The 27,851-nt window shown below is 44.8% G+C and overlaps 1 protein-coding gene across 1 annotated transcript in view; it reads right to left on the bottom strand.

The window, feature by feature from the left end:
• The window catches only part of SNX7 (sorting nexin 7), a 95,966-nt gene extending 88,829 nt beyond the window's left edge, over nt 1–7,137 (bottom strand). The window contains exon 1 of the mRNA XM_040406797.1: nt 6,919–7,137. Coding sequence (XP_040262731.1) covers nt 6,919–7,065 — 147 coding nt within the window. The 5' untranslated portion in view covers nt 7,066–7,137. The remainder of the gene's footprint in view (nt 1–6,918) is intronic.
• Nucleotides 7,138–27,851: the final 20,714 nt, after the last annotated feature.

Raw genomic sequence — 27,851 nt, 5'->3', positions numbered from 1 at the left:
ATGCGACTTAGAATTTACAAATGGCGACAAGACTTTTTAGTCTTGTCGCCATTTGCGACTAGACCCGCCGCCACAGCTCTGCCGTTGAATACAGCGCCGTGCACAGGAGATGATAGTTCTCTGTCCCGCCGCCGATGTTCTTCTCAGCAGCGCAGTGGAGGAGTCTCTCCCTCCCCCTGTGCTGCTGCTGCAGCCGCCAATAAGAAGAGAGACGGGAGGAGGAGGGGAGGGGCTGTGGCCACTGCGCCACCAATGAAGATAACTGACCTGTTAATACAAATACAGGAGGCGGGTGCTGGAATCAAATAGCCAGCACCCGACCTCTATGACTGGGAGCTGCGATCCGCTGCAGTTAACCCCTCAGGTGCGAGCCCCCAACACCCCAGTATAATAAACATTGGTGGCGCAGTGCCAATGAGGGTTAAAAAATAAATAAAAATTAACTCACCTCCTCCAATTGATCGTGTAGCTGCCGGTCTCCTGTTCTTTCTTCGGGAACTGTCAAAGGACCTGTGGTGATGTCACTGAGCTCATCACATGGTCCATTACCATAGTGATGGATCATGTGACGGACCATGTGATGAGCGTAGTGACGTCATCAAAAGGTCCTTTTCCTCACAGATGAAGACAGAAGAGAAGCCGGGCTGCGCGAACAAGTGGATTAAGGCAAGTTAAATTATATATTTTTTAACCCCTCCAGCCCTATTTTACTTAGCATTCTGTTTTAAGAATGCTATTATTCTCCCTTACAACCATGTTATAAGGGAAAATAATTACATCTACACAACCTTGAACCCAAACCTGAACTTCAGTGTACCACAGTCAGACGGATCAGTCTTGTATCTTTTTACACATTTTTACCGGTCTGCGCATACGGATCCAACATTCAGGTATTTTGAATGCCGGATCCGGCACTAATACATTCCTATGGGGAAAAATGCCGGATCCGGCATTCCGGCAAGTCTTCAGTTTTTTTGGCCGGAGATAAAACCGTAGCATGCTGTGGTTTTATCTTTTGCCTGATCAGTCAAAATGACTGAACTGAAGACATCCTGATGCAAACTGAACGGATTCCTCTCCATTCAGAATGCATGGGGATATGCCTGATCAGTTATTTTCCGGTATAGAGCCCCTGTGACGGAACTCTATGCCGGAAAAGAAAAACGCTAGTGTGAATGTACCCTAAAATATTAAGTTTAAATCCCCCCTTTCCCAATTTTACATATAAAATATATAAACAATAAATAAATAAACATATTACATAGCGCTGCGTCCGAAAAGTCCAAACTATTAAATTATAAAAAAATATCTCCTATTCGGTGAGCGCCGTAACAGAAATAAATAAATAAAAACCATGCGAATCGCCATTTTTTAGTCACCTTGTCACCCCAAAAAATAGGATAGGACTGTTCTATTATGGGCCGGACTTTTCATAAAATTCTAAATGCGGCTTTTTTAGGCGTTTTTTGTTTTTTTCCGCGTGGTATTGAGTATCGCAATACTTTATGGTGACGAAAGCGAATCAAAATTTTGGTATCAAACAACCCTACGCCGATCTGATCTGCGTAGCGTTGTCACGATACCAAAATATTGATTCGGTTTCGATTTGGCGACTAAAAATTTAAATTTGGCTCCTAAATTTTTCAGTTCAGGAGCCAATGGCTACTAGGTATTTTTTTTTTAGTCTGGAGCACTGCTCTATGGAGGACTGACTACTCAGCACTTGAATGGATGCCACGTAAGACTATGTTCAGACAAGTTGATGGGACCCCCCATAATAATAAAAAAACCAGCATCTTTTTGCAATTCTATAGTTGTGGTATGTTACGTGTTGTGCAGGGATCCCATTCACTTCCATTACGATGGAAGAGGTGCCCTGCGATCTTTGGTCACACGACGCTCGTCTCCCCAGCGTCCATCTCCTGATCGACCTTCAGTCTTGCAACAGTTAAACTCAATACAGAAATTCAATAAAAAGTGCAGCGTTCTTTACAGCTACAAGACACGGACCAGGAACTAGAACTTTGGATAGGGATTATCTTCTAATAGCTATTACCCAACCCAGATCACAGCCTGACCGCAGCGAGAGGAGGCCAGGGCGAAATCAGTCTGGTGCAGATCAGGGATCACGAGGACGTTTATGGAGCACAATCATTAGGTCACAAGGAAGGAACCATTTAGCTACGTCCACACCTGACTGATCCGCGGTCGACTTGTCGAAGTAGAACAGTAGCAGCAAAGCGGATTCGATTTGATGGAATTAGTGAAAAATCAGCGAGGGACTGGCCTTGCTGCTCACGAGACTCCCTCTTGGATGATAGGGCCAGATATCTCACCTGGTCCTGTCAATCCGGTGTCTGCCCCGGTGCTCCGAGCAGTGGCGACTGTGCATGAGCCGCCCCGCTTCCAGGTGTGCCCAGCCACGGGCGGCGCATGCACCTCTGCGCTTGTGCCGCTAGTTAAAGCAATGACAGGCGCAAGATTGAAAGGGCTAGCCGAGATGTTAACGGGAGGCCCCTCGGCGGGCGGTCCGTCCTGCCACCGCCAGAAACCATAGTGGTGGATTACCCCCACTGAATGTGTCTGAAGCCACAGGTGGCATTTGAAACCATGACAGAAACCAAAGACTCTGCCTCGGATTGCGTACCCATGCTCTACATTCGGAACGGAAGCTCCCACGAGCACCGCAGTCTCTTCAAACAGTTGAATGGCGGGGGAGCACAGGTCACCAATACGGGGAAACTGGACAACCCCTTTAATCAAAGTGGCTACAGCTTAGATGCTTTCTCTGATGGAGTCAAAAAGTAGTCCAAAATCAACCTCCTGCCTCATCAGATTCACTGAATACTGCTCAGGCTGTCCACCATGCTTTCTACTGCAGCTCTGTCTGTTGTGATCAGCTGTTTCCAATGTGACCCTCTCACATGTAAGGTCGGGTTCACGTCACCATTTAGTTTTCTGTTCTCATCTGTCAGAAGAACAGAAAAAAAAAAAAAAAAACGGATCCTGTATTGTAAACTTACGTTATTCTCAGTTATGCAAGTTTTGCATATGTTTTAGCCATTTCCGTCTGGGATCCAATATTTTAGACGAAAAAAAAAATAAAATAAAGAGTCCCAGACTAAGTATTTCCAATCTAAAATAACGGATCTCAGACAAAAGCGGCTAAAACGAATGTAAAATGCGCATAAATCAGCATAACGGAGGCTTAAAATACTGGATCCATTTTTTACTTTTTTTTTTCGGTTCTTCTGACCGATCGGAAGAACGGAAGACTAAACGGTGATGTGAACCCGGCCTTATTAGGAGATGTCTGAAAACGGCATCCCGTACTTTACACCAGTTTGATAAATCTCCCCCATGGCGCATATTTCTATGTGGAAAAGTTGCAGCGTTGTGCGGTACCAGCTACGTAGATTCGATTTTCAAAACCTCATATATAGGCTACATGCACACGAATATTGTTTGTTTCCGTTCCGTTTTTTTTGCAGATAGGAGGCGGACCCATTCATTTCAATGGGTCCGCAAAAAAATGCGGACAGCACACCGTGTGCTGTCCGCATCAGTATGTCCGTTCCTTAGCCCCGCAAAAAAAAATAGAACATGTCCTATTCTTGTCCGTTTTAGGCAAAAGAAACGCATCAAAACCTGCAGCACAATCCGCAAGTAGCACGTGGATTTGGAGCGGAAACGCACAAAAAAACCACATATGGGTACATTCACACGACCGTATTTTTGGCTCTGCATCCAATCCACAATTTTGCGGAACGGGTGCGGACCCATTCATTTCAATGGGGCCGCAAAAGATGCGGACAGCACACAATGTGCTGTCCGCATCCATAGATCCGTTCCACGGCCCCGCAAAAAAGATAGAGCATGTCCTATTCTTGTCCGCAATCGTAGACAAGATTAGGCATTTCTATCATCGGGCCGGCTACATTCACACGGCGGGCATCCGTGTTTTGCGGATCCGCAATACACGTAGGCCTCTTTCAGACGGGCGTTGCGGGAAAAGGTGCGGGGGCAAAACATTGTAATGCGTTTTGCACTCGCGTGAGAAAAATCGCGCATGTTTGGTACCCAAACCCGAACTTCTTCACAGAAGTTCGGGCTTTGGATCGGTGTTCTGTGGATTGTATTATTTTCCCTTATAACATGGTTATAAGGGAAAATAATAGCATTCTGAATACAGAATGCATAGTAAAATAGCGCTGGAGGGGTTAAAAAAATAATAATAATAATAATTTAACTCACCTTAGTCCACTTGATCGCGCTGCCGGCTTCTCGTCTGTCTCCTTTGCTGAACAGGACCTGTGGTGAGCATTCATTGCAGGAACAGGACTGTGGTGACGTCACTCCGGTCATCACATGATCCATCACATGATCTTTTACCATGGTGATGGACCATGTGATGACCGGAGTGATGTCACCACAGGTCCTGTTCCTGCAATGAATGCTCACAACAGGTCCTGTTCAGCAAAGAAGGAGACAGACGAGAAGCCGGCAGCGCGATCAAGTGGACTAAGGTGAGTTAAATTTTTATTTTTTAACCCCTCCAGCGCTATTTTACTATCCATTCTGTATTCAGAATGCTATTATTTTCCCTTATAACCATGTTATAAGAGAAAATAATAATGATCGGGTCTCCATCCCGATTGTCTCCGTCGTCTCCTCCTCCGTGCGTGAAAATCGCACCGCATCCACACTTGCTTGCGGATGCTTGCGATTTTCACGCTGCCCCATTCACTTCTATGGGGCCTGCGTTGCGTGAAAAACGCTGAATATAGAGCATGCTGCGATTTTCACGCAACGCACAAGTGATGCGTGAAAATCACCGCTCATGTGAACAGCCCCATAGAAATGAATGGGTCCAGATTCAGTGCAGATGCAATGCGTTCCGCGCGGATGCGATGCGTGAGGTGAATACTCGCCCGTGTGAAAGGGGCCATACGGTCGTGTGAATGTAGCCTCAATCTGCATAAACTACACGACTGTGTGCATGTACCCTAAGGCTACTTTGACACCAGCGTTTTTACTGGATCCGGCAGGGTTCAGCAAAACCACTTCCGTTACTGATAATACAACCGTCTGTATCCGTTATGAACGGATCCGGTTGTATTATCTTTAACATCGCCAAGACGGATTAACTCCACTGAAAGTCAATGGGGGACGGATCCGTTTTCTATTGTGTCAGAGAAAACCGATTTGTCCCCATTGACTTGCATTGTGGGTCATGCCGGATCCGTCTTGCTCCGCATCCCAGGACGGAAGGCACACCGCAGCACGCATTTTGGAGCACTCCGTTCTCTTCAGTTACGTTTTGTCCCCATTGACAATGAATGGGGACAAAACGGTAGCATTTTTTTCCGGTATTGAGCCCTTATGGCGGATCCCAACACCGGAAAATATTAACGCTAGTGTGAAAGTAGCCTTACCTGCACACATTGTAGATTACGCACGATTTATTTTCTGAACAGATTCTCATGCGGAAAAAAAGCAGCGTAATACAATACCGACAAAGTGTGTGAGATTTCGCGAATCTCATTTAGGTGCCTGCACACGACGCGGATTATGTTTGGTTTTTCAGCGTGGATTTTCACGCAGAAAAACCGCAGCGTAAGGCCTCTTGCACACGACCGTATGGCTTTTTCAGTATTTTGGGGTCCGCAAAAATACGGATGACGTCCGTGTGCATTCCGTTTTTTGCAGAACGGAACAGCTGGCCCCTGATAGAACAGTCCTATCCTTGTCCGTTATGAGGAAAATAATAGGACATGTTCCATCTTTAAACGGAACGGAAAAATGGAAATACGGAAACAGAAGGCATACGGAGTATCTTCCGTTTTTTTGGGGGCGGATCAATGGAAATGAATGGGTCCGTATAAAAAATGCAAAAAAACGGAATGTTAACGCGAAAAAAAAAAAACTTTGCGTGCAAGAGGCCTAACACTACCGGCTTGTGGATGAGATTTCACAAACCTCGGGTGAACTTTGCTTTTTTTTCTGAGGTTTGGAAATGGACCGGCCGCGCGGATTATGAAATCTGCAGCGTCGATCGTTGCGTTTTTCTTGCGCTGATTTCAACCTTTTCAACGGAAGGGAAAATGTGCATAAAAACTACAACAAATACGAACCCAAAAACGATGTGGCCTGAATTTATGCGCAGATCGGGCGCGGACTTTCTACCCCGTGGGCAGCCACTTGGACACTTTCTTTGTTCCGTGCGGATATTGACTTCCCCGGAACGACAATTCTTTGGGCAGATTTCACCCTTTTCAATGCGGGGGGTGAGATCGGCGCAAAACTGCATCAAATCCAGCGCTGACATATCCCGCCATCGGTATGTTTTTGGAGGGTGGGAGGAAACCGACGCAGACACGGGGAAATCATCCAAACTCCGTGCAGAGGTTGTCCTTGGTTGGATTCCAGCCTGGGACCCCAGCGCCAACTACTGAGCCACCAGAAACACGTGCGGACTTTCTACTGCCAAGCCCGAGTTCAAAAAGGAAGAAAAACTGAACAAAGCGTTAAAAAAAACAAACACACAAAATCCGCATTGTGCATCCATCCTTAGAGCCTCCAGCGCTGGTGACACTACAAATCCCAGCACTTATAGCCGAGTAAGGGTGCACGCTGGGAGTTGTAGTGTCACGACAGCTGGCTCACACTGGGCACCGGTGGTGACATCCCCCAGTCTGGGAACAGTTCCAGTAATGTGTCCATCCAGCTGAGGACCAGACAGTGACTGTGCAGAGCCCACAGATGTGATGGAGGGCCCCTGGTGGCCCCTGGCTCAGGGGCCGGACCTGTGTGTCCACACCACCCCGGCTCAGCTATGTGGACACTGGTGAAGCGCCTGCTCCAGGACTCAGAAAACTTTCTGCGGAGCCAGAAACTCCCGGCCCCGGGCGCCCCTACCTTACTGAACACCTCCAGGTCGTCCTCCTCCTCATCAAACCGCAGCGCGTCCGGGGAGAGCGGCAGGGCGGTGAGCAGAGCGCTGTGCCCCGGGGGGATGCAGCCGGGAGACGCGGACAGACACGGAGCACTGGACCCCGGCTCCATCTCTGCTGCTGGCCGCCCTCCAGAGTGACAGCAGGCGGCGCCGCCGGCCTCTCCCCGCCCCGCACCGCTCCTCCATTGGGCTTTCCCTGATGAGTGACTGCGCATGACCGGAAGAGCCGCGGGAGAGGCTTCTCGCTGCTAAGCAACCAGTGGCGCTCGAGGGATAGTCACTTCCTACATGCACAAGAACATAGGCTCCATTCACACGTCCGCAAATGGGTCCGCATCCGGAACAGGTGCGGACCCATTCATTTTCTATGGGGACGAAATGGATGGGACAGGGCACAGTGTGCTGTCAGCATCCGCATTTGCGGAGCGGGCCCCGATCTTGTGGACAAGAATAGGCATTTCTATAGGGGTGCTGGGCGGGTGTGTTGCGGATCTACAATTTGCGGGTCCGCAACACACCACGGACGTGTGAATGGAGCCTAACGTCCATATGGCATCCTTTTTTTTTTTTTTTTTGCAGATCCATTTTGAGGCGTCTTGCACACAAATGTTTTTTATACGGACCATATATACGTAACCATTCATTTCAATGGATCCGCAAAAAAAAATGGAAGATACTCCATAGGCCTCATGCACACAACAGTTGTTTTTCTCGGCCTCCGTTCCGTTTTTTTGGCGGATAGGATGGGGACCCATTCATTTCAATGGGTCAGTTAAAAAATGCTGATAGTTCATCCGTATGTGTTCCGCGTCCGTCGTCCGTGTTTCCCTTCAGCAAAAAAAAACAGTGCATGTCCTACTTTTTTTCACATTTGCGGACAAGGATAGGCATTTATTACAAGGGATCTGTGGAAAAAAACGGATCCCACAAAAAAAACAGATGCTGCATCCTTTTTTTTTAGCGGACGCACTTATGCTTTCCGTTTCCATATTTCTGTTCCGTTCAAAGATAGAACATGTCCTGTTATCGTCCTCATAACGGACAAGGATAGTACTGCTCTATCAAGGGCCAGCTCTTCCGTTCCGCAAACAACGTAATGCAGACGAAAGTCATCCATATTTTTTGCGGACCGCAAAATACTGAAAAAGCCATACGGTCGTGTGCAAGAGGCCTAACAATGCCTATCCTTGTCCGCAAAACGGAAAAGAATAGGACATGTTCTATTTTTTCTTTGCCGGGCTACGGAACGTAGCAACGGATGCGGATAGCACGCGGAGTGCTGTCCACATCTTTTGCGGCCCCATTGAAGCGAATGGGTCCGCACCCGAGCCGCATATGATGCGGAACCAAACCACGTTCGTGTGCATGTAGGCTTATTCACACATACGTGGATTTTCACAGACCACGGTGAAAGCCCCGTCTGCCGTCTTGAGTCATTGGTTGCTAAGACGCGGTGCGCTTTGTGCCGCCGCTGTACAGTAATACGGGCTCACTGGTAGGCGGGAGCCTCCACCTAGCTTTCCCCATGGAAAGCCCAGTGCGTCACCGGATCTAATGATGAAAAAGCCCTTTTCTTGTGCGATTCAGCGCAGGGCAAATGAGGGCATGAAATGCTCCGATGCTCATATCACGGAGGCTGAGAGGGGGGAGAAGGGGATATGTCCGGGGTCAGCTCTGAACCTGGACAACCCCTTTAAAAGCGTCATTAAAATACAAATGGCGGGCATAAAATAGTGGAATTTAAAAGAATTCGGTCCAGTGATCTCGCACTGCCAACATACAGAAGGTGATGTCCTGCATCAGAAAGAGTTCAGTTCAGCCTGTCCCAAACAGGTTCTGGGCACAAGGAATGGCATCTTAGTGGGCAGACAGACACTTTTCACTGATTTGAATAAGTAACTGGAGTTTTTAAAGGGTTAAGGCTCATTCAGACGGCCGTATGTTATTTGCAGTCCGCAAATATCTGGATCAGTTGTTCAGCAAAATTTCTGCATATCCGCAAAAAAACGGAATGTATGTCTTCTGTGTTCTGCGAATGCGCAAAAAAACCGAAAGGTATAATTTTAAGGGCTTATTCACACAATCATATTTTTCTTTCCACGTCCGTTCCGCATTTTTACAGATCAGACGCAGACCTATTTATTTCCATGGGACTGAAAAATCCACAGATAGCGCACCGGGTGCTATCCGCTTCCGTATGTCCGCATAAAAGATGGAACACGTCCTATACTTGTCCACGAAATGCTGTCTGTGGCCCCATTCAAGTCTATGGATTGCGGATTGCGCACGGAATGTGTTCCGTATGCGATCCGTATTTTGCGGATCTGTGTCCGCAAACTTTAATGCCCTGTCATGTCAACTTTGAATCTTAAATTAAAAGGATGCCTTCTGGGTTTTTTTGCGCATCCGCAAAATACGGGAGACATACGGAAACAGTTATTTTGCAGACATGCGGAAGATTTTGCTGAACAACTGATCCAGATATTTGCGAACGGCTGAATGAGCCCCAAAGATTCAAAGGTGACATGACAGGGCATTAAAGTTAGCGGACACAGATCCACAAAATACGGATTCCATAGGATCCGCAATCAGCATTTTCGCAGAACCATAGACTTGAAGGACCAAGGACCGCATTTTGCGGACAAGTACAGGACATGTTTTATCTTTTCTGCGGACATGCGGAATCTGTGGATTTTGCGGTCCCATAGAAATAAATGGGTCTGCATCTGATCCGCAAAAATGCGGAACGGATAGAGAAAGAAAAAGACGGTCATGTGAATGAGCTCTTAAATAAATTTGGGCCAGTGATCTAGCATTGCCAACATACAGAGGGCCATGCTCTACATTTGTGTTTCAATTCATTTAACCCTTTAAAAACACTAATTACTTATTCAAATCAGTGAAAAGTGTCCGTTTGCCTACTTTGATGCCAGTTTTCATGCCCAGAACCTGTTTGGGCCAGGCAGAACTCAAACTGTATCTGATGCGGGACATCACCCTCTGTATGTTGGCAGTGTGAGATTACTGGCCCGAATTACTTTAATTCTTTAAATCACACTTTTTTGTGCCCACATTTATATTTTAACGCTACTTTCAAATTATTTACGTTTAGGATGCTTACTGCAACTTTTTCCATTACTGGTGATAAGATCTCCTTAAATTTCCTACAAAAAACAAAAAATGCAAATGATGTAAATAAGAAATCGATGAATAAGAAACCAACTTCAGCCTCATCCTCTGGAGAGATGGTGTGATGTATTTACATGGGACTCTATGTTATTTACATGGGACTGTATGGTGGAGAGGCTGAGGAATTATATTTTCTGAGGACACTAAACGGAGGAATATAACTGCAGGGGGCATTATAAATACTGGGACGCTTCAGGGTGAGAATTATAACAGTAGTGGGGTATAAAAACTGGGGTACTTCAGGGTGAGCATAAATACTGGGGCCACTGTGGGGGGCATTTTAAATCCAGGGGACATTAGGCGTTCTTATTACTACTGGGGGCTCTATAGGAGGGATCCGCATTATTTCTACTAAGAGCACTATGGGGTGCCTTAATACTACTGAGGGGTCTGTAGAGAGCTTTATTACCACTGCGGGAACAATAGGGGGCCTTATTTCTACTGAAGGCTCTGTAATGGCATTATTAATACTGCAGGGCTCTTCTATGAATGGGGGAACTCTTGGGGAGCACTATAACTGTTGGGGGCACTGTAGGGGGCAATATTACTAATGAGGGCATTCTAGAAGGGAATTACTATTGGTGGGACTATGAGGAACACTATTACTATGGGGAAGATTATCTGTATGGCACTCAATTTTCTTCAGGATAGTATTCGGGGGTACAGAAAAGTAAGGAAGCTAAAATGTCCATGTGTCACACTCTGCAGAGACGAGGTGGCTGAGAGAAGTTGAAGTCTTTTAGTGCTAGTGTCTGCGGGGTTTGGGGGGGGGGGGGCGATTGGTCGACTTAGAGATTTGGGCCATATGCATTGGGGCTTGGGCCCCAGATCTTTTGAGACCCTAGCAACGCCCCTGTTCTGAAGTAACAGTTGTGTGATTAGGACAGGTTTTGTGTGAACGAATAGGACGGCGGCCATTTTATTTCTCCTAATGATTCCTCCCCAGATAAAACAAGCCATTATAACCAATGAAAGGTATTTGTGAATATTTTACAATACAATAATATTTAAGCATTTTCAGTCATTTTATTTCTTAATTCCTGGAGAACCCTTTTAATAAATTTACCAAATTCGGCGCAGATGGGCTTTATACTAAGACTGGCATTTGCAATGCCCGTCTTAGTGTATCTCCCCCAGTGACTTCAACTTCAGATAATGTATCTTTAAATTAAAATAAATCAAAGGGCTCTGATATAGAATGACAGTTATAGAGGTATTCCCATCTCGTAATGTTAGGATCCTGTCTGTGCCCATTGCAGGTTCACAGTGCAGAGAAACACTATGAAGGCGCCATGACGCTAAACCAGCTATCACAGGGTTGGAGGTGTCTCAGATATGCCGTCACTTTATGAAATGTTAATATCTCTTTAAAGGGCATCAGTCAGCAGATTTGTACCTATGAAACTGGTTGACCTGTTCCATGAGCTCTGTCCCATGTTCATATGTGCCCACATTGCTGAGAAAAATTATGTTTTATCACATGCACATAGAAGATCTGAAGTAGGTGTAGTCTAGCACAGGAGTGGCACAGGGAAGCTTAAGTTGGTGTGGTCTGGTATATAGCGCTGAAATAGATGTGGTCTGGCACATAGAAGAGCTGAAGTAGGTGTAGCCTGGCACATAGAAAAACTGAAGTAGGTGTGGTCTGGCATATAAAAGCTGAAGTAGGTGTAGTTTGGCACATAGAAGAGCTGAAGTGGGTGTGGTCTGGCACATAGAAGAGCTGAAGTAGGTGCAGTCTGGCACATAGAAAAGTGGAAGTAGGTGTAGTCTGGCACATAAAAGAGCTGAAGTAGGTGTGGTCTGGCACCTAGAAGAGCTGAAGTAGGTGTATCTGGCACATAGAAGAGCTGAAGTGGGTGTGGTCTGGCACATAGAAGAGCTGAAGTAGGTGCAGTCTGGCACCACATAGAAAAGTGGAAGTAGGTGTAGTCTGGCACATAGAAGAGCTGAAGTAGGTGTGGCCTGGCACCTAGAAGAGCTGAAGTAGGTGTATCTGGCACATAGAAGAGCTGAAGTGGGTGTGGTCTGGCACATAGAGGAGCTGTATTAGGTGTAGTCTGGCACATAGAAGAGCTGAAGTAGGTCTAGTCTGGCACATAGAAGAGCTGAAGTAGGTCTAGTCTGGCACATAGAAGAGCTGAAGTAGGTGTAGTCTGGCACATAGAAGAGCTGAAGTATGTGAGGTCTGGCACATAGAGGAGCTGAAGTAGGTGCAGTCTGGCACATAGAAAAGTGGAAGTAGGTGTAGTCTGGCACATAGAAGAGCTGAAGTAGGTGTGGTCTGGCACATAGAAGAGCTGAAGTAGGTGTGGTCTGGCACATAGAAGAGCTGAAGTAGGTGTATCTGGCAGATAGAAGAGCTGAAGTGGGTGTGGTCTGGCACATAGAAGAGCTGAAGTAGGTGTAGTCTGGCACATAGAAGAGCTGAAGTAGGTGAGGTCTGGCACATAGAAGAGCTGAAGTAGGTGCAGTCTGGCACATAGAAGAGCTGAAGTAGGTGAGGTCTGGCACATAGAAGAGCTGAAGTAGGTGCAGTCTGGCACATAGAAGAGCTGAAGTAGGTGTAGTCTGGCACATAGAAGAGCTGAAGTAGGTGCAGTCTGGCACATAGAAGAGCTGAAGTAGGTGAGGTCTGGCACATAGAAGAGCTGAAGTAGGTGTAGTCTGGCACATAGAAGAGCTGAAGTAGGTGTGGTCTGGCACATAGAAGAGCTGAAGTAGGTGCAGTCTGGCACATAGAAGAGCTGAAGTAGGTGAGGTCTGGCACATAGAAGAGCTGAAGTAGGTGTGGTCTGGCACATAGAAGAGCTGAGATAGGTGTTGTCTGGCACATAGAAGAGCTGAAGTGGGTGTAGTCTAGCACATAGAAGAGCTGAAGTAGGTGTAGTCTAGCACATAGAAGAGCTGAAGTAGGTGTTGTCTGGCATATAAAAACTGAGTAGGTTTGCTGTCGCACATGGTGTTTAGAAAAGAAGTGATCTAACACAGAAGTGTCGGCACTTGGTTGTTAAAGAAGTGGTCTGGTATACAGAAGAGCTGTAGCACATAAATGAGTTGAACTAGGAGTGGCCTAGTAAATTGAAGGGGTAGGGAAGAAGTCGTCAGACACAGAGCATTAGGATATGTTCACACATCAGCTTAAAGGGTTTTTGGGGTACCTATCCTCAGGACACATCATTATCAGATCAGTGGGAGTCCTACACCTAACATCCCCCACTGCTCAGCTGCTTCAGCTAGCCACTGACTCCAGAAACTATATGTTAGATGGCGGCAGAAGCACAAGCATCTGTCCGCTATTTAGTGGCTATGCCATGGTACTGCAGCTCAGCTCCCATTCACATGAATGGTAGCTGAGCTACATTATGTTGGTTCCAGCAACTACTCAGTGGATGGAGCTTTTCGTCCACTGTATCATTTCCAGTGGCTCTCTGATCAGTTGGGTGTCAGACCCTCACCAGCCCTCAAGGCTTCATCCTCGGTTAGTGGTCAGGCATGCAGAGGAGCAGGAGTAGGAATGGTCTGGCACATACAGGAGTTTGGGGAAGAAATGACCTGGTACACAGGAGAGCTGGAGCAGATGAGGTCTGACATGTAGAATAGCTGTACATGGAGCAGGTGAACAATAAACCAGGATTTACCGTATATGCCAATAAAAGTAGATGAAAGAAAGTTGCCGTCACATTTGTTCTCTGTTCTTTATGATTCTGCTGAGCTAATCCCATTATAAGCATGCCTCTTCTAAGTGAAGGATGGTAACAGCAACTGCAGACGTAACAAGTGTCAGCAGACTGGTAAAACCTTTATGGTAATTAGTTTTTTGTATGGCAATAAGCATCTATTGTCAGTTGTCTTGTCTGTTAGGTTCAGAGTTAAGAGAGCCATTGTCTGCGCCTCCTGCATGGAAGTCAGCAGTGGCCTTTAATTATATGGCTGTTTATGTGATGTTCAGAATACAGCGAAGACACGGTGACATTATAGCTGGCAGCTGTTACGGTGGCGCTCTAAAGGAAGATGCTGTTTCAGAATCCAATCAATTTTACATTAGAAAATGCTTTTAAATCTCTTCTTTAAAAATCCTGAATTATGGATGACTGAATATGTTGAGAGTAGTAAACTATTCAGAAACAAAGCTACAAGGATGGAAACTTTTTTTGCAAATCATTTTATTAAAATGCAGAAATAAATCACTAGGGTTATGCAAAGCTAGAGCCCCTCATCTCGCTAGGACTGGCTTTACAGTCAGCAAATGTAAAATCACTTACTTGCAGATAAGAAAAGACAATATTGTCGAGATTCCCATAGATTGACTGAAGGCCTCCTTACACAGTGTATTGCAAGCCGAATCTACTGAGATCGAGGGTTTGGCCAACAGTCTAATGAGTCCCTGACATCATCTGTTGGGGAAGAGAAGGATTGGGCAAGTGATGAGGCAACGGAATTCTAATCTTCCTGCTCTTCATTCATCTAGGTTTCTGGCACAAGGTGGCATTATGTGATGATTGGATGCACAGGCACGACATACAGGTCACAGACCTTTGTTACCTTGCAGACTAACAATGTTTAGAACTTTTGATTTTCAGGCTCCATATCTCACCATCCACTACAGCTTTGAACGTGAGACTCGCGTCATTTTATAGACTATCATCTTGGCTATCTCATATATAAATTCAGTTGCGTGCCTAAGATGTTTGGCACCCGGGGTGGGTCCTTTCTCTGGCACCCCCCTCCCCAATACTTAAAAAAAAAGTACCCCCTCACAGTAGTGTTGCCCTGATTGTACAACCTTCACAGTAGTTTTATCCAGATATGTGCCCCCTCATGGTAGTTATGCCCATATTGTGCCCCTCACTGTAGTTATGCCCACACTGTAATCCCTTGCAGTATTTATGCCCTCACTGTACAACTTTCACAGTAGTTATGCCCACATTGTGCCCCTTTAAAGTACTTATCCCTTTACTGTGCCCCCTTCACAGTGTTAATCCCCTCGTTGTGCTCCCTTCACAGTAGTTATGCCCTCTCTGTGCCCCTTCAGAGTAGTTATGCCCTCATCGTGCCCCCATAAAACAGTTATGCCCCTTCACAGTAGTACTGCACTCTCTGCCCCTTCACAGTAGTAATGCTCATTGTTCTCCCTTTACAGTAGTAATGCCCACACTGTACCCAATAGCAGTTATGTCCACCCCCTTCACAAGAGTAATGCTCTCTGTGCCCCATTTACAGTATTAATGCCCTTCGTGCCCCCGTCATAGTAGTAATGCACATTGTGCCCCCATCATAGTAGTAATGCCTTCTGTGTCCCCTTCATAGTAATAATCCTCATTGTGCCCCCTTCATAGTAATAATGCCCATTGTACCCTCTTCATAATAGTAGAGCCAATTGTGCTCCCTTCATAGTAGTAATGCTCATTGTGCCTCCTTCACAGTAATAATGCCCATTGTGCCGCTTCATAGAAGTAATGCCCTTTGTGCCCCCTTCATAGTAATAATCCCAATTGTGCCCCCTTCACAGTAGTACAGCCCTCTGTGCTCCCTCTGTCTTAAAACAACAACAAAAAACAGTAACTATTCACCTTGTCCCATTCCTGAAGCTGAGATCCAGCTCTCCCCCTGCAGACACAGATCGCTCTGCAGCACTATCTGGAAGGAGCACAGGCAGATTCCCCGGGTGCAGGCTCCTCCCACACAGGCCGGCAGCGCGATCTGTGTTTGCAGGCTGAATGGTTGAGCAGGGAGAAGTCTCCCTGCTTCATCATTCAGTGCGAGAGAGACAGAGCGCGGGGAGATGAGTGACAGGACCCAGCTCCCTGCATTCCAGCAATGAGCACTTCCATCTGTATTGATGGAAGCGCTCATTGTTTCTGGTCTCAGTCACTCCCCTTAGAGCAGGCACCCCCTTCCCCTTAGCACGCCACTGCATAACTTGGACTTGCAACTATTTAGCATTAAAATTTTTATTATTTTGCTAATTCATACCCATAGTACTCAAGTATACGAATTAACCCATCTGGTAGGATACTCACATATAGCTCAGCATTGAGACCACCATGAATCCTGGTCAAGTATCCAATGCCTTTGGCTGTGAAACAACCCCATATGATCAGGCTCCCTCCACTGAACTTGACCGTTCTTTCAATTTCTCGATCCTTTAGCCTCAATTACCTTTGTTTCTTCCAGACCCATTTGCACCCATCAGAGCTCAGTCTATTGACTTTCATCTCATTGCTCCAAATCACCCGTTTCCAATCTTTTACTGTCGACTGTTGTTACATTTTTGATAAACTCGAGCCAACGCTTCTTAAGACGAAATAAAAGTCGAGGCTTCTTTACCTTTTTTGGGCCACCATTCCAGACTTATGTAATGTGCAAAACATGGTGCTTGCATGAATGTCTGTGATCTCACTGTTATGAGCATACGAGCCACCTCCACTGCCGTGTTTGTCGTGTTAGAACTGATAGACCTTCTGGTAAGCTCACTTGTTGACTCAGATATTTTTCCTGGCCTCCACCTCTTAAGCTTTGGAATAGATGGACGGACTTCATTTTGTATTCCTCCAACTGTCAAGGCACTGACATGATGCAGTTTAGCAATTTTATTGGCTGAGATACTGCTATTGATGAGCTGGATGATGCTGTTTCTCTTTTATTGGGTAATCTCTTTTGTGGCTGTTCCTCGATTCGAAGTACGACCTACATTAATAGCCTCACTAGGCTCACTACCAATCTTGACCCAGATCTACAATTAATTTTAATATATAACTTTTATTAATAGGTATAAAACCATCTGTGAGTCTCAAGAAGTGCTTTAAAATCAGCTGTTGGCTGCATCAGCTGATGAAGCGTTTAACCCCTTGGGGACCCATGACGTATCGGTACGGCATGGTTCTCGAGTCCTTAAAGAGGACCTTTCACCGATTATTACACTATGAACTAACTATACAGACATGTAGAGCGGCGCCCGGGGATCTCACTGAACTTACTATTATCCCTGGGCGCCGCTCCGTTCTCCCGTTATGCCCTCCGGTATCTTCGCTCACTAAGTTATAGTAGGCGGAGATTCCAGTCACTAAGTTATGGTAGGCGGAGTCTGCCCTTGTTCTGCTCTAGCGCTGGCCAATCGCAGCGCAGAGCTCACAGCCTGGGAGGTTATTTTCTCCCAGGCAGTGAGCTCTGCAATGCGAATGGCCAGCGTTACAGAAGAACAAGGGCAGACTCCGCCTACCATAACTTAATGAACGGAGATACCGGAGGACATAGCAGGAGAACGGAGCGGCGCCCGGGGATAATAGTAAGTGCAGTGAGATCCCCGGGCGCCGCTCTCCATGTCTGTATAGTTAGTTCATAGTGTAATAATCGGTGAAAGGTCCTCTTTAAGGACCCATGACGTACCGGTAAGTCAGCGGGCGGTGATCGGAACAAGGTGCCTGCTCAAATCATTGAGCAGGCACCTCGGCTAAATGCCAATTCAGACCTGCGGTTTGCGGCTTTTCTAAGTTGTGGCGTGTCACGGCTGTATGTGAGCAACAAGAGTATACACAGAAAATAGAGCTACTGACCGGACCCAAACTAGGGAGGATAAAGGGTGACCCCTGTCAGACCCTCAAAGCTCTCCCTATGCTGCTAAGCCCATGCCCGGATCCAAAAGGTGGAACGAGGCATGCCCGCGTACCTAAGACTGATGACCACTGTAACCCCTACAATAGTGGAAGGGGCACGGCCACCGGTGCCCTGCTCAGTATATGGAGGGAACCGTGGCCACCTCAGATCCAGTCAGAAAATAACCAGGTACACAACAATGTCTGCACACTTAGCTGAAGGTGCTGCAGCCGCAGAGAAGACGGATCCAAGGACAGCTGGCAATATCCAGAGTGCTTGCTGCAGCAGAACACAGGTCCAGTGAACTGATAGCTACAAGTGAAGATACTCAAGCAAGAGCTACAACTGAAATGAGAAATATAATCCACGCCCTACAATAGGAGGAGGGGTGATTTATAGGCAGGGAAATCAACCGCAGGAGGAACAGCTGGGAGGAAGGAAAAAAAGTAAAGACTTCATCACAGGGGCGGAGAAACAGAGCAGTGAGAACTCCTCCAAACTCTAGTAGTGACATCATCACAGGGGTGGAGAAACAGAGCTGTGAGAACGTCCCAAAGCTCTGGTAGTGACATGGCGGCGGTGGTGGTGCCATCGGGTCCCCATGGGGCTGTGGTGGGACCCGATGGCATGGAAGGCAGCGCGATGTCTAAGGAAGGCATCGCGCTGCCTTCCGGTGAAGAGCCTGTGAGATCCAGCCCCCTGGATCTCACAGGCCGGAAGCTGTATGAGTAATACACACTGTATTACTCATACAGCCAATGCATTCCAATACAGAAGTATTGGAATGCATTGTAAAGGATTAGACCCCCAAAAGTTCAAGTCCCAAAGTGGGACAAAAAATAAAGTGAAAAAAAAGTTGAAAAAATAAAGTTTCCCCCCCAAAGTTAAAAAAAATTGGGAAAAAAAAGTATATATATTAGGTATCGCCGCGTCTGTATCAACCGGCTCTATAAACGTATCACATGACCTAACCCCTCAGATAAACACCGTAAAAAATTAAAAATAAAAACTGTGCTAAATAAACAATTTTTTTGTCACCTTACATCACAAAAGGTGTAATAGCAAGCGATCAAAAAGTCATATGCACCCCAAAATAGTGTCAATCAAACAGTCATCTCATTCCGCAAAAAATGAGACCCTATCTAAGATAAAACTGAAAAAACTATGGCTCTCAGAATATGGAGACACTAAAACATGATTTTTTTTTGGTTTCAAAAATGATATTATTGTGTAAAACTTACATAAATAAAAAAAAAGTATACCTAGTAGTTACCTAGTAGTTATCGCCGCGTCCGAATCGACCGGCTCTATAAAAATATCACATGATCTAACCCCTCAGGTGAACACCGTAAAAAATTAAAACTGTGCTAAATAAACATTTTTTGGCACCTTACATCACAAAAAGTGTAATAGCAAGCGATCAAAAAGTCACACGCACCCCAAAATTGTGGCAATAAAACCATCATCTCATTCCGCAAAAATCATACCCTACCCAAGGTAATCGCCCAAAAACTGAAAAAATTATGGCTCTCAGACTATGGAAACACTAAAACATGATTTTTTTTTTGTTTAAAAAAAGAAATCATTGTGTAAAACTTACATAAATAAAAAAAAAGTATACATATTAGGTATCGCCGCATCCGTGACAACCTGGTCTATAAAAATATCACATGATCTAACCTGTCAGATGAATGTTGTAAATAACAAAAAATAAAAACGGTGCCAAACAGCTATTTCTTGTTACCTTGCCTCACAAAAAGTGTAATATAGAGCAACCAAAAATAATATGTACCCTAAACTAGTACCAACAAAACTGCCACCCTATCCCGTAGTTTCTAAAATGGGGTCACTTTTATGGAGTTTCTGCCATTGAATTCAGAAATTTAATCTCCATTTGCCAATAACTCTTGTGGAACACCTAAAGCAGGGATGCCCAACCTGCGGCCCTCCAGATGTTGCAAAACTACAAGTCCCAGCATGCCTGGACAGCCTACAGCTATCAGTCTACAGCAGGGCATTGTGGGAGTTGTAGTTTTACAACACCTGGAGGGCCGCAAGTTGAGCATCCCTGACCTAAAGGGTTAACGACGTTTGTAAAATCTGTTTTGAAGACCTTGAGGGGTGTAGTTTCTTAGATGGGGTCACTTTTATGGAGTTTCTACTCTAGGGGTGCATCAGGGGGGCTTCAAATGGGACATGGTGTAAAAAAAAACAGTCCAGCAAAACCTGCAGTGGTTTACGACCACATATGGGGTGTTTCTGTAAACTTCAGAATCAGGGCTATAAATATTGAGTTTGGTTTGGCTGTTAACCCTTGCTTTGTAACTGGAAAAAAAATAATAAAAAAGGAAAATCTGCCAAAAAAGTGAATTTTTTAAATTGTATCTCTATTTTATATTAATTCTTGTGGAACACCTAAAGGGTTAAAAAAGTTTGTAAAATCACTTTTGAATACCTTGAGGGGTGTAGTCTCTTAGATGGGGTCACTTTTATGGAGTTTCTACTCTAGGGGTGCATCAGGGGGGCTTCAAATGGGATATGGTGTAAAAAAAAACAGTCCAGCAAAACCTGCCTTCCAAAAACCGTATGGCAGTCCTTTCCTTCTGCTCCCTGCCATGTGCCCGTACAGCGGTTTACAACCACATATGGGGTGTTTCTGTAAACTACAGAATCAGGGCTATAAATATTGAGTTTGGTTTGGCTGTTAGCCCTTGCTTTGTAACTGGAAAAAAATGATTAAAATAGAAAATCTGCCAAAAAAGTGAAATTTTGAAATTGTATCTCTATTTTCCATTAATTCTTGTGGAACACCTAAAGGGTTAACGACGTTTGTAAAATCAGTTTTGAATACCTTGAGGGGTGTAGTTTCTTAGATGGAGTCACTTTTATGGAGTTTCTACTCTAGGGGTGCATTAGGGGGCTTCAAATGGGATATGGTGTCAAAAAAACCAGTCCAGCAAAACCTGCCTTCCAAAAACCGTATGGCATTCCTTTCCTTCTGCGCCCTGCCGTGTGCCCGTACAGCGGTTTACGACCACATATGGGGTGTTTCTGTAAATTACAGAATCAGGGCCATGAATATTGAGTTTGGTTTGGCTGTTAACCCTTGCTTTGTAACTGGAAAAAAAAAATATAAAAATGGAAAATCTGCCAAAAAAGTGAAATTTTGAAATTGTATCTCTATTTTCCATTAATTCTTGTGGAACACCTAAAGGGTTAACAAAGTTTGTAAAATCAGTTTTGAATACCTTGAGGGGTGTATTTTATAGAATGGGGTCATTTTTGGGTGGTTTCTATTATGTAAGCCTCGCAAAGTGACTTCAGACTTGGTCCCTAAAAATGTCCCTGAACTGGTCCCTAAAAATTGGGTTTTTGAAAATTTCTGAAAAATTTCATGATTTGCTTCTAAACTTCTAAGCCTTGTAACATCCCCAAAAAATAAAATATCATTCCCAAAATGATCCAAACATGAAGTAGACATATGGGGAATGTAAAGTAATAACTATTTTTGGAGGTATTACTATGTATTATTGAAGTAGAGAAATTGAAACTTGGAAATTTGCAATTATTTACAAATTTTAGGTAAATTTGGTATTTTTTTTATAAATAAAAATGAATTTTTTTTACTTCATTTTACCAGTGTCATGAAGTACAATAAGTGACGAAAAAACAATCTCAGAATGGCCTGGATAAGTCAAAGCGTTTTAAAGTTATCAGCACTTAAAGTGACACTGGTCAGATTTGCAAAAAATGGCCAAGTCCCTAAGGTGAAATAGGGCTGAGTCCTTAAGGGGTTAACTGCTTATACGTGGGGGAGATGTGCACTCTCTCCCCCACACTGCAGTAATTGATCACAGTTAAGCCTTAGACGTCAGTGCAGTAGCTAACCACCAGTATGAAACTGGCATTACTGGTTGCCTAACAGGCAACAAGCTTTATCACCGACTGTCTGAAATGGCTATGTTGCTGGTCAGTGGCTTCTTGACCAGCACTTGGAACTGAACCTCCTTAACCCCTGTTAGTGCATTAGAACGCTGACTGCCTGACCGGTCATCCATAAACTGATGAACACGATCGCTGTTGCTGGCTGAGCTACTTGTTGTCTAGTCTAGATGACTACTATGGCTGATGCAAACCAACAGTTTTGAAAACCAACACACACTGCCCCCAACATATTTCGCCAGAGAATCTGGCTTCTTCAGGGGTAATGGGCAGAGTTGAAGGCAACTGGCGAAGCTGAGGTATAAATAGCCCCCTAAGTATGATCGATAGATGCAGCCAACAGCTGGTTTTAAAGCACTTCTTGAGGCTCACAGCCGGTTTTATACCTATTAATAAAAGTTATAGTTTAAAATTCATTATAGATCTGGGTCAAGATTGGTAGTGAGCCTAGTGAGGCTATTAATGTAGGTCGTGAAAATATACCTCCACCCAGATCGGGTCCCTCTCATCTATTCGATTCGAAGCAGTGACCTTTTGCTTGGGAATCAACCTTATAACACACTGAGCTATTAGGGAATGTGAGAACAGGTTGTAATTTGTAATATACAAGAAGAAAAAGATTGTTCCACCACCAAGAGCAAAACAGTAACAATGCAGTTACATGACCAGAATCTGCATAAATAGTTGCAAGTCCAATTTATGTATGAGATAGAGAAGATGATTGTCTTTAAAATGATGGTAGTCTCACGTTTGAAGGTATAGTGGATGGTGAGATTTGGAGCCTGAAAATCAAAAGTTCAAAACATTGTTAACCTTTTGCTCTTCAGTGTACACTTTGCTGCTGATGTGATCTTTGTTGGTTGACCACTCCTGGGAAAAGTAAGGATGGTCTGGAAAATCCTTAATTTGTATAAATTGTCTCTGACTGTGGATTGGTGGAGTCCAAGGTCTTTGGAGATTTTTTTTTAACCTTTTCTAGTCTACTGAGCATTAACAACTCTTCTTCTGTGGTCCTCAGAAGTCTCCTTTGTTCGTGCCAGGAAACACATTCACAAATGTGTTGTGAAGATCAGGCTTTAATAGATCCTTGTTCTGTAAACAGAACAAGTCGCCTACTCACACCTGATTGTCATCTCATTGATTGAAAACACCTGACTCTAATTTTCTTTCAAATTATCTGCTAATCCTAAAAGTTCACATACTTTTGCTACTCACAGACACTTGATATTGGATCATGTTCCTCCCATAAATAAAGTCTAATACTTTTGAGTCATTTTTTTATTTGGTTACCTAACCTAACCCTGCTTAACACTTCTTCATAACTTTATCCCTGACCTGTCTGGTGAGTTTCATGGTTTTCATGATGCTTTTTGATCATTATGCCTTATTCACACGTCAGTGTTTTGGTCAGTGATTTCCATCAGTGATTGTGAACCAAAACCAGGTGCGCCTCTAAACATAGAACAGGTACAGATATTTCCCTTATACCTCATGTCTGTGGAGGCTCCACTCCTGGTTTTGGCTCACAAACACTGATGGAAATCACTGACTAAAACACTGACGTGTGAATGAGGCTGTAATGTTCTCTAACAAACCTCTGAGGCCTTCACAGAACAGCTGTAGTTATACTGAGAATAAATTACACACAGGTGGACTCTATTTACTAATTAGGTAACTTCTGAAGACAATTGGTCACAGTGGATTTTATTTAGGGGTATCAAAGTACAGGGGGTGAATACAAATGCACGCCACACGTTCCAGATTTTTATTCATTAAAATATTTGAAAACCATGTATTATTTTCTTTTCACTTTACACATACTTGCAAATAAACTACATTTAGGTTTGTGGGTATAATGTGAAAAAATTGGGAAAAGTTCAATGGGTATGAATGCTTTTTCAAGGCACTGTACCTTGGACTCCATAATTGCAGGAGTTGTGCAGGCCATATATACTGATAACCTATATATCAGGATTCGAGCGCTTCTTCCTATTCATTACAGTACACGTTGTCTCCTGTGGAGTGGTGGCGTAGTATAATTACAAGTACTCGCTCCATTTAAGTGAATGGAGCGAGTACTTGTCATTATACTGCACCGCCGAAACTTCCTAGATAACTGCCAGTGTAATGAACAGGAAGCAGCACCTACATGGATCGCCGCCTCCTCTTCAAACATCTGTTTGGCGGGGGTGCTATTAAAGGGTTTATTCCTCAAGCAATGTTAGATATAAATAACATGTAAAATGATATTATCTTATACAGTATATATGCTTTAGAAAAAGTGTATCTGTACCGAGATACCTTTTATTGATATATCAGTGAGAGTAGTCTCAAGTTTTTTTTCTTGCTGCATCCACCTTCCTAAGCGGTGAGCAGTGGTCATGCATGCATAGATTATCTCCTTGTCCACTGCATCAGTGTTGTGAATGGACCCCTGTTTGCAAATTCATCACAAATGATCTATTGAGAGATATAGCAGTAGGAGAGTCACGTGGCATGGTACTGGGGAAAGGACTGGGGTTACAGGGAGAAGATTATGGGATCCAGTTGTGGAACCACCAGCGATCAACAAGAACCGAGATCCCGAGATGCCCCATAAGAATGGAACAGCGGTGCACATGCTTGACCATCACTTCATTCACTGTCAGAGCTATTGGAAGGCACTGGCACAATTAAAGTCATTTCTATAACTGCCAAATAGGCTGTCAATAGAGTGATAAATCGAGCCCCTCTCATTGCTTTCACCCATTGGGTTTAAATGGCTGGTCCTCCCTGTTGCAGCGATCAATCACAACTGACCATCAATGGTGATGGCATGTACATAGCTCCACTGCTCGTGAAGTCACTGCACCATAAATGTACCGTATGGCAAGGCACCACAAGTAGCGTAAAGCAATCTCTCCTAAATGGGAATAGGGGGCTCTGCTCTGTGCTGAAGCACAACACTATGAACACCTTACAGATGGCGAGGGATCTGGCAACAGGACAAGAATTCCATTTAAATGAATAACCTGAAAAACTTGAATAGAAGCTTAGAAGACTAACATAAATCAATCTCTAAGTCATTTTAATAGGGCTATTAGCATCGTAAGGTTTGTACTGGATGCAGCAATACGTAAATGCATGGTAGATAATATTGATTTTGTGAGGCTAAAAATAACTTAGAATTTACATTTTGTATATAAATTATATATATATATATATATATATATTTATACTGCATGCTATTGTGTGTATGATTACTACTACATATAGAGCTATATGTTCTGTGCTGTGAATGCAGACTATTAATAACCCTACAACCCCGTACAACTCACTGCTTGGAGAAATGCTGACATAACCCAGAAGAATAATGAAAGTATGGAAACGGCTAGCAAGAAGGAGAAACTAATGGAGCCTAAAGTATTCTGGAAGGCGAGCGAGCACGATTTAATGTTTCCTGTGCGCTAATTGCCAATGAAATTAGGTAGTGAATGCTTCTGCTTCCAAGTTGTCTAGTCAACATAATTTCCATCAATACCTTTCAAAACAAGGCAAGCCGTATACTGTGATTTTAACCTTCATATTATACAAAGAGGGGGACAGAATCAGTACATGATGCGTAGTAGGAGGCTTAACACCATCTCCAGTTAGGCCTGGAGTCACCCAAATGTTCCTTTAGGTTACATTTACACAACCGTGCACTCACGGTGCCTGTGTTGTCGACTAGGGGCGTAGCTACCATAGCGTCAGACCAGGCGATTGCTATGGGGCCAAGGGCAAGAGGGGGCCCAGTTTGGGATTATCTCCTCTTCTACTGGAGGTGACAACTTGGTCAGGACTCTACCCTATAAAGGAACAACTTTTGGCAAATGAGGCAGTGGAAAAATGACCCAAGGGTCAGTGAAAAGGGTTCAAGCAGAAACCTGTCCTGTGTGGGGGGCCTGGTTTGATCCTTGCTATAGAGCCCTTACTTCTCCATGTACGCCACTGTTGTCGACCACAAACTGCAGGTGTGCAAAACATGGGCACTGGCTGTGTAAGCTCCGCATCCTGGTGCATACCCATTGACTTCAATGGGTCTGCGATCCGCAAGATATGCTGAAAGATAGGACATGTCTTTTGGGGCGCAGAGGCACAGACCCAGGAATCCATGAAAGGGCTTAGGTGTGTTTCCATGGGCAAAACATAAGACATGTCCTATCTTTTGCCGTATTTTGTGGATCGCGGACCCATTGAAGTCTATGGGTCAGCACCGCGATGCAGAGCTCACATGACCAGTGCACAGTCGTGTGAATGTAGCCTTCCAAAAAATAATGTGTTTCAGGGTTACTCCCTGCTTCCTGTTGTACAGAGCTGTGATAGGATACCCATAGAGGTCCATCGGACCTTACTGTACCTCTTTATGCCTCTTATTTCACTCGGAGGCATACAGATTTTTTTCCTGTGGCATGCACCAGCAAATGCCATATGTACAGAGCTATTCATTGCTGCTCCCTCCTGGCACCTGACTTCATATATCTACAGCCCACTGAACTTGTGCTTTGTCTTGTGCATATTATTCACCAGAGCCCCTTAGAGCTAATTACCAATCGTGCCCCAGATTGTAGACTTTAAAATATAGCTTTTACTGCATCATATTATAAAATCCAAAAAATAGAAAAAAATTACGAAAATTTGGTTTAAAGCTCTCTGGTTCCTATGCCAAAATGTTTCTTATTGTAGACATACTGGACTGGAGGGAGTGCACTTTCCCTACCAAGTCCTATTGTCACTTGTAACACTGTCCCCTATGGTCAGTTACTTTCACTAACATACCTGACAATTTGCTGTGCCTTGTCTACTAAACGTCCTATCATATAGGTATAGCAATTCTGCAATGAATGATTGCAAGTGGTGGCTACAAGGAGAGAAAGGCGCTCATAGGGTGAGTATGTCAGATATATCCATCAAACACGGGTGAGTTAATTATGCTCACCTGTTTAAGTTGTACCAGTCTTGGGTGCAACTCCAATGAAGGCCAGCTGGAGAAATTACAGGTTACTGGTTGGTGCTGCCGATTCCGTCCGAAGACTCCTTTGGCGGGGACCAGACCGCCGACCGGATAATCAATTGTACTGGAGCTCCACTGGACCGTGAAAGTCGAGTGAGCGTGTGGACACAAGGCGCAAGGTCACAACTAAGTGTTGAAAATATAGATAAAGTTTATTGGGAGACAACGCGTTTCGCGGTACTACGGACCCCTTTATCAAGTCTTAGTAGCAGCAGAGGAAGGGATGCAGAGCCCGGTCGTTCACGGTCGGCACGTGGGGCGTCTGATTCGATGTGTAAAAAAACTAAAAAATTAAAGAAGTTAGAGTGTTCCTAAACTTTTAAATAAAGTTTATTAACCTTTATTGTAAGTGCTTTAAAATGACATTTTCTAAGACTTTCTTTCTCTATGAGGAATAGATGTTGAGCTCAGGTGCCTATAGCGCTTTCCAAGCCGTACTCTCATACACTGCTGATATGACAGTGCTGTATGGGAGTAAGGAATTCACTGGGGGTGCAGTGAGCCATGTACAGCACACATCTCTGCTCCTGCCTGTCTGCTTTGGTAAAGCCGGGCATAGATGGGCTATGTCAGGCTTTAGCAGAGTGCAGGGCTCACATACAGATCGCTTCTCCTGCCTGTGCCCACTGTTCCGAAGCCTGACATAGCCCATCCCCCCCACATCTGAACTCTTTTTGCTGCTGATGCTTAGTGTCCCCTAGCACCCCTCCAACCCCACAGTTCATGGGCACACTGTCCTCTATATGAGCACCAACAGCAAGCAGAGTTCATGGGGTGGGGGAAGGCTGGAGCACACTGTCCTCGACATGATACGCCTTATAAGTTACATACAGAACACAGTGTGCCCCACCCCTTCCCCCAGGAACTCTGCTTGGTCCTGCTGCTGCAGCGGGACCCCCTCTTCCCCTTCCCTTTCTCTTACTATCCACCCACCATAAACTTTTTTCTATACATAGAGGCACAGCACAGGCCCTCAACTCACTTTGTGCAGGCAGTGGCACACATGGGCAGGCCGTGCTGGGGGTTTCTGGAGTATGGTGGCAGGCTGAAAGCTGATTGAGTCACTGCCACGTCCCGCCCGCTCAGTTCTGTCTGCTGGTGCGAGCGATACATTAGCCAATCAGCAGCAGGGGCTTA

The sequence above is a fragment of the Bufo bufo genome, chromosome 9, assembly GCF_905171765.1.
Source record: "Bufo bufo chromosome 9, aBufBuf1.1, whole genome shotgun sequence".
Classification (NCBI taxonomy): Eukaryota; Metazoa; Chordata; class Amphibia; order Anura; family Bufonidae; genus Bufo; species Bufo bufo.
The sequence above is the reverse complement of the archived record's forward strand: the minus strand, read 5'-3'. Positions and strand labels throughout refer to the sequence as shown.